The sequence below is a fragment of the Hyalella azteca genome, unplaced genomic scaffold, assembly GCF_000764305.2.
Source record: "Hyalella azteca isolate HAZT.00-mixed unplaced genomic scaffold, Hazt_2.0.2 contig9036, whole genome shotgun sequence".
Classification (NCBI taxonomy): domain Eukaryota; kingdom Metazoa; phylum Arthropoda; class Malacostraca; order Amphipoda; family Hyalellidae; genus Hyalella; species Hyalella azteca.
The window spans coordinates 40,796-48,885 of record NW_025939116.1 but is presented as its reverse complement, the minus strand read 5'-3'; the positions used below and the strand labels follow the sequence as shown (position 1 = coordinate 48,885).

The 8,090-nt window shown below is 36.2% G+C and overlaps 1 protein-coding gene across 1 annotated transcript in view; it reads left to right on the top strand.

Annotated features, from left to right (window-relative positions):
• The first annotated feature begins 1,171 nt into the window (after positions 1 to 1,171).
• LOC108682427 (transient receptor potential cation channel subfamily A member 1) overlaps positions 1,172 to 8,090 on the top strand; it is a 29,196-nt gene continuing 22,277 nt past the window's right edge. Inside the window, exons 1-4 of the mRNA XM_047881874.1 lie at positions 1,172 to 1,328; positions 1,574 to 1,607; positions 6,060 to 6,129; positions 7,807 to 7,932. Coding sequence (XP_047737830.1) covers positions 1,172 to 1,328; positions 1,574 to 1,607; positions 6,060 to 6,129; positions 7,807 to 7,932 — 387 coding nt within the window. The remainder of the gene's footprint in view (positions 1,329 to 1,573; positions 1,608 to 6,059; positions 6,130 to 7,806; positions 7,933 to 8,090) is intronic.

Genomic DNA, 8,090 nt, shown 5'->3' with positions numbered 1-8,090 from the left:
CGACCACTAAAATTACATAACTATTTCTCATCCATTGATTCGCACAGTTTTCTTGCCTATTTTTGACACAACTAACTTTTCTAAATTAATATTAATGCACTACGAGTTCTGGAAATAAAAATATAAATTTTAATTAATGTACTAACCGTGTGTCTTTTACTTGCAAACTTTTCACATTTTATTTCCGTCATGACAGATTGTTGACAGTAATTTCATCTGATACCGTGAGAATTAAACAATGGAACTAATATTATGAAATTTAAAATTGAGTGCATGAATCTTTAGGTAAGAATCGCAGCAGGAATCTCCTATCATTCAAAGCTGTTTCGCTAACTCAATCATTTCATATGTTGTAATATTTAGAATGCCAGTCGTGAATTTCCAGGGATTTCTTTTGGCCATTGATCCTCATAGCCTATCCGATCAATACGCCATAAATAAAATTGCGCGTGACTGTTGAGTTCATTGTTCAACCAAAGCACTTATCTGATGGCAATGGACCTTGGTTGTATAATAATCACGTATTTAAGTTTGAATTACGCCATGTTTACTCTGTGTTCTTTGTGTTGATCGCTGATGCAACTGAAGTTCAACAATGGGTAGCTGTCTTTCTTTGTCATCTGTCACATATAAGTTAAGTTGGAACACGTAAATTATACACGGCCGTAAATTTGAAATTTTACCAACATCGCCATTGCTGCCCGTGGAACTGCTCGCTTCAAAGGTCCCGCCGCTATACCCATAAAATGGGCATTATACACGTGGAAAATACACGGCATTATACCGTGGAACTGCTCGCTTCAAAAAATTATACACGGCCGTAAATTTAAAACTTCACCCACCATCACCATTGTTGCCCGTGGAAATGCTCGCTTCAAAGGTTTTTGCTACTAACACTAAATATTTTAATTTTACCGTTTCAGCAACGTTAAAAATTCATTGGGTTCGTATTATCTATTACTTTACAATTTCTTATTCAATATTACAATTGAATTATTAGTGACTTTCTTTTCAGCACTCGTATTGTGTACAGTCATAAAAGATGGAGAAATGACTCGCGGGCTCAAGACGCTACTTCTCCATCTCTTTTAATAAAGTTTATTGAATGTATTGATATATAATCCAAGAATATGGTAAGCTGATGTAGAACCTTTAAATCATCTGAACAAAGATGGCTGCTATGGGGATGGTCGAGGAGCTGGAAACTTTATATCAAAAGGACCCATCGCTCGTGTCCTTCAAGGACCCAAAGGAGTGGACGCCCCTACACCACGCGGCCGCCTATGGCCAGCAGGAGGCCATAGCCTTCCTCTGCAACCGCGGTGCGGGTGAGTTGCGAAATAGAGAAGTCGATGTAGCTGCGGTGCGCGCTCTGCATGGACCCGTAAAATCCAACAAACTGAGTAGGTTAGGTTAGGTTAGGTTTCGTAAGGGTAGGTTAGGTTACGTTAGGTTAGGTTAGGTAAGGTTAGGGTAGGTTATGTTTGTTTAGGTTAGGTTAGATTAGGTTAGGTTGTTGGAAAAAGTATTTTACTAAAGAACGATCACTATAGGCCTATATGCGGTGCCTCAGCTGATGCGGCAGCTGACAGGCCCGACAAGGTTAGGTTCGGAAAGGTTTGGTTAGGTTAGGTTAAGTTAAGTTAGGCGTGACTTACTTTTATATATCGCGTACACGAGGAACCTATTTTTCACGGTTGCATTTAACCGATAGCAACAATTGTTATAAATGACGCATAAGAGAGTTTAGAGTAAAGACAATTATCAACCAAATATGTTGAAAATTTTCGCGTAGCCAGGAGCAGTATTACATTATTTTTGAAATCGAATAGTTTTTTTAGTTTTAATATTTTAATTTAGGCACATGTTTTTTTGCTTGGAAGAATAAAAATAATTTACAACTATCATTTTATGCCAGTGATCTACAAGCTGATAGAGCAGATATTATAAAAATTAAAAAGTAACAGTTCAAACATATATTTCAAATTAAAATTAAGAAAATATTTTTTGAAAACATAAATTCTAATGAAATCTGATATATTTTTCGATCAAATAGTTTATCAGTTCATCTTTACATTACCTTTTCTTTTAAAATGTACGACGAAAAGTTGTCACATGTGCTCACTACAACATATTTAAAATAATGCATTCAATGAGCCAGCTTGGGCTCAGCTATTTAGTACGTAGAACCAGAAAAGCTATATCTACTGTTTAGACAGATGATGGTTACAGCATATTTACTCAGTAACTGCGCCTCTTAATTCGGATGAGCATCAAGTAGAATCGATTACGTTGAAGTAGCATTTCATTGTTCATCCGTTACGTTCTGGTAAGTTTTTTTATTCGTTATGATTTACATTTGCGCGTTCACAAGTTGGGTACGCAGGCAACAATTTTTTTAGCATTTTGAGATTTTGTTTAATTTTCAACGCATCAGTCATTTAATTAATAAATGTTTTCGTCACAATACCCGACCATTAAAGTGGCAAGTCAAAATACACGTTCGTCTTTTTCACCCCCAGAGAGTATATTATATTCTTCAAAGCCGCGCTTGACATTTAGCATACAAATAGCCGATAATTTTGACTTGCTCGTATATCTAATCTAGTAAAGAAGTTAATCTCGAGCCAAACAATCCGCAATTTTATCTTCTTAAGAAATAAAAATCCTATTCCATGGAGGCACATTATCAACCGCTGAAGTCCTTATGAATGCGAACGTTCAGAAAGAGTGTGCGCGTTTTATCGTAAATATATGGCGATACTCGGAATTGAAATTTGTAATCAGAGACTTTAAATTTTATATAAATTTCTCTAGTTTCTATTTTTAATCGGTTGAATGTAATCGCAATTAGTTGTTTGCACGAGAAAATTCAATATTTAATGCAGAGAAGTATTGGAATTAAGGACCAGATTCTTAATCCACTTGGTACTCGCTAGCCAGATCCACCTGGCATTAAAACAATAACTGACTCGCAACAGTCTCTCCCATGGACCCAAACGATTTAGTTGTTAAGCGATTGACATTTTATGTTGAGTACATAAGCACCTGCGAAAACTTACTCCCTACGCGAGCTTTCCTCTAGGGAAATTTATAATTAGTTTAGAGCGTGTCCAAAGGTGTAATCGTTTGAAGTTCTAGAGCAGGCAGCCCGGAACAAAGTGAATAACGTGCTTTTAAAAATTGATTTTTAAAGACAACACTTCAAAAGAATCCAGCGTCTCCGATGTTACACATGTAAAATAAATTTCTAATTTTATTTACATACCTTTAAAAGAGAAAAATTAAATGTTAAAAATTCTTTATTCTAACAATTGATTCATGCATTGTCTCCGAATTTACGCAAGTTTGCAAAATTTCAAATCGATTGGGCAACTTGAAGTGTGTTTAATATCGATTATTATATTTGTAGCGGACAAAATTATTTGTTCACTTTTTTTAATAATGAAAAAATAATTTTCCATTTTTTTAATTCTGTCAATTGATTCATGCATTTTCTATGACTTTACGCAGAAGTGCAAACTTTCAGATTGAATAGAAAGGTAGAAGTGTTTTAAATATCGATTATAAGATTTGTAGCAGACAAACAAACAACAAGAAGTGAAGTGTTGTACAAAGAAGAAAGAACCACCACCTTCTATACATTAAAAAAGTAAAAAACTGCATCAGTTGCATTAGCTGATTTTTAACGGAATCCGAATGACCGAAAATTTTAATTTCCTGATAAACGATGCCTTCCGTTATACTACAGTATATCGCGGTCGGTATTTGAACACGACTTAAAGTGATTGTACAATTTTCTAACACGTCTCCTCCCGATGGAAGTCCTCAAATTTGAATTAGAAAAATATGACTTGCTCCCATGAATACTTGGCAGGTGTAATAATTTCATGGTATTTTGACGTAATGCCCTGCTCACTGTTTTAATTAACCGATTAATTGATGCTGCACTGATCGTTGGTCGGGAACGTAAGGAAGTGAATTATTGTAGGTGCGCCGTTCGCTTTTCAAGAAGTTTAAGCTAATGAATAGACGCAGTGCTAGCAACCCTGTCCTTGAGCAACCTATTTTTTAACACTGCTCGTGTTTCATGCAATTGGAGGACTTTCGTCTTTGCTTTGCGCATTGGTCGCTAACTCTAACTCAATATAAGTCCGCGTGAGTCAGCAGGCGGAGAAAAGCGTATAAAGCAGTTTATAAATTTCAAAATTTATGAAGAAACGAACACACTGTATAATATAACTGGGGTGATGGATCAAATCGAGAGACCTCACACCGCAGTGATCGAACGGAATCAACTTTGCTTGACAGTCGTAATTGCAATGGAAACGAGGCGTTTATACTTTGGTCTATTCCTTCATTGGTTTCGTGCCAGCGTCTCAAGATGTCGGTAACGTAGCGCAGTCCCGACGTTGACATACGGGTTTGTGCCATAATCTGCGGTTTGTGCTGGTTTGTGCGACCATCTTCAAAGCTTCGTAATTCATATCCATCCGCAAAATATCTTTGGTGCCATGACCAGGATTCGAACCTTGATTATTACGGTCACGACGCAATGTAATAAAAGTTCAATACAAATCCATCCGCCATGAAATAAATTTTCCGCTGTAAACATAGTAGCTTTCAGTGTTGAAGCGATTCGTGTATCATTCACGGAGATGACCTAGTTTATATAAAATAAGAACTGTACAAATTAAACAATTTAAAAATGCTATCTCTATACTGCAATTGTCAACAAAAGAAGCATTTTTTTCAAAGTTGCGTTATTGAAAAAGATCTTTATGCACCTTGCTTTACGCAAGTGAAGAAAAAATTGGTGACCATTATAATATTTCTTCAATCTAAATTCTGATTGAATTATATTCAGCGAATTAGAAAAAATCTATATAACATCATATCAATATCGTTTTACGATGGCAAGCGTTCAAATTCACGACCAATGAATTAGTTACCAATTTCGGACTATATTTAGAATAATTCCATTGAAAAGGAATTAGCGGATCGACGATAGAGGAAATTTCCACAAAACTTATTCAAAATGTAAACAATTAACCTGCCACTAAGATTTTGAAAATTATTGACAAATTTTTGGTAAAGAGTAACCCAGTTTGAGTCGAGACAGAATAAAATACTCTCAAAATTATCGGAAGCCCATCAATAATGTACGTACATGAAGTGATTAAAATAAGATGTGGTATCAAGTTAATGAACGAAAAAATTGCTTGATCTCCGTCAAGAGTTCATTATACTGCATTTAAATTGGCTCAATATTGGTAGTTTCGGGTTATCGAAAACGAGCAAATAACTATAACATCTACAAATGCAGATGCTATTCAGTCCTCAATCTTTCAATTAATTTTCTTTCGTATACACTGCACAGTGAGAGAAACTTTCCTGTTAAATTACCAGTAAAATCGCAAACCTTGAAAATTCTGTTTCATCGCAATATGTGCAGCTGTTAATAAAGCTGTTTAACCTGTTTCATTTCAAATTATATATTTTACTGAAACCGGGACAAAATATTAGCGATTTTTCCACCAGCGAACATTGTTCAGTGTTTCACATCGTCCTGACCTAACGATTTTTTAATGTAGCTGTAATTCGATCAAAATGAACCCGCTTCGTATCTTCCGTTACCCACGCCATGAGTACGAATTTTTTCAATCTAATTGCTTCCCTACTCTCGGAAAAATAGGGGTCCAGTGTTCAAAGGTTATCCTTAAAGTTAAAAAAGGATTTTGATTTTAAATTATTTATTCGCTTGCAGTTTCTCGTTTTTTTACGTAGTGCAAAGTTTCGTCTGACGCGTATTTTTGTCCTTTTTTTAGATTTTAATTTCTCCCTACTTTCTCTCTTAACTAAGAATCCCGTTGTATTTGCTATAAGTAATTTATCCAAGCTCAAATCTTTTATTAATTTGCTTATTTTTACGTATCTTCACATTATATTTATTTCTCAATTCTTGCTTATCGTGTCTCTAAATTTTCCATTTCACGCGATCGCAGTCTTTTTTTAGTCTTCATTTATATACTGACAATTCCCTTCTGTTGTCTGGGCAGCGGCGCTGACGTGAATGCAGCCGATGGCTCTAGCAGAACTCCTCTGCACCTCTCCGTGATCCACGATAAGGTGACGGACTTAACCATAGTTGAACCAATTGTATTAATTGTAATGTATTAATTCAACCCTGGACTTAAGGATCTTAACAAGGGCTCGGTTGTGTCACTAACATGACATCGCAGTGCCCCACATGCCATGCACTGCGTCATTGCCTTGGTGATGACACTGTTGTATTAAAGCATTGATGCCACTCAGATACTACGGTTGTGATGTCAATTCTCTTATTGCGATGATGATGGCATTTTAATACAGCAAGGATGATGACATTATGACGCTACATCGGTGATATCTCTGTGATACTGCACTGGTTGTATCACTTCGATATTGTCGTAGAGATTCCACTGAGACTGGGAAATTGCGTCCGTAATATCAGTGTATTTTTCTTTGTTAAAGACGATTTCGTCGGTGAAGCAATTTTTTAGTGTCCCAGTAACTTGACTCTATATGGCGTTGGTAGCGTCAATTGACATGGCGTTTGTTATGACCCTCGACATTGCATCGGCTGTACAGATTAATATGGCGGCTGCTGTCTAGTGTCGGCAGTTAATATTCTCGTGCCAGGGTTTGCAGAGATCTTTTATGCTTGGCTGCTTGCGGCTTTATATCGGTTACAAAGCTTCATTCAAACACGGTGTCAATACTCGCATTCAGAGCCCTCAGTTGATCCTGCTACATCTTTTCTTACGGAATCAGAATATAAAGTATAAATTGCACATTTCAAGCATACCGTAAACGTTATTTACTGTATATTCTTGGTTCTCCACTGATTTCATGTTGTTGTTTACTAGAGATATCAACTTCATCAAGTCTTTTGCTAACAACAAATCAAATAATCGTGTTGTTAGCAAAAAAAATCAACAAATCAAAAAATCAGGCAACATTTAACTAGTCTCAATGCTCGTACATGCCTTATTTTCAGGAAATTAAAATTTTTTACAATACTTATGAAATATTTATTAACACATACCTCTATTTGTGTCTTAAAAAAATTATCATATTTTTTCAGCCTCTTTTAAATTTGTTTAGAATTTTTCTTCTTACCTGCTTACTGAAACTTATACATAACGCAAGAAACTTTTCAAATATCAATACTAACTTTAACTGATCAAGACCAATCGAGTTGGTCTTAAATTTAATCCACCAAACGTGGATAAAATTCATCGTGACGGATTTTTATTGACCAGGTGAACGTGCTGAGATTTAATCCACCAAACGTAGATAATATTCATCGTAGTGGATTTCTTTTGTCCAGGAACGTGCTGAGATTTAATCCATCAAACGTGGATTAAATTAATCCTGGCGGATTTGTTTTGACCAGGTGAACGTGTTGAGATTTAATCCACCAAACGTGGATTAAATTAATCCTGGTGGATTTTTTTTTGTCCAGGTGAACGTGCTGAGATTTAATCCATCAAACGTGGATTAAAGTAATCCTGGCGGATTTGTTTTGACCAGGTGAACGTGTTGAGATTTAATCCACCAAACGTGGATTAAATTCATCGTGGCGGACAAGACCAATCAAGTTGAAACGAGGACTTGATAAAAAAAATCAAGTTGAAACGAGGATTAAATTCATCGTGGCGGACAAGACCAATCAAGTTGGAACGAGGTCTTGATAAAAAAAATAAATAAAAAATCAAGTTGAAACGAGGATTAAATTCATCCTGGTGGATTTATTTTGACCAGGTGAACGTGCTGAGGGCGCTCGTGAAGCACCGTGATAAGATCGACCTGACGAAGGGCGACGAGAACGGCTTGACTGCGCTGCACCACACGGCGCTGAGGGACCACGACGAGGCCGCCCTCATTCTTGTTAGTGACATTTCCTTATTTAATGCAATTCAGTTCAAAGAAATTTCGTGTAAAGATTTTGCTAGAATTAAGCTGAAGAATCTTCATAGATAGTGGCCAAAGAAACTATGTATTACCTTCTAATAAGCAACTCTAGAGTTTTTTAATTTAGTTGAGCA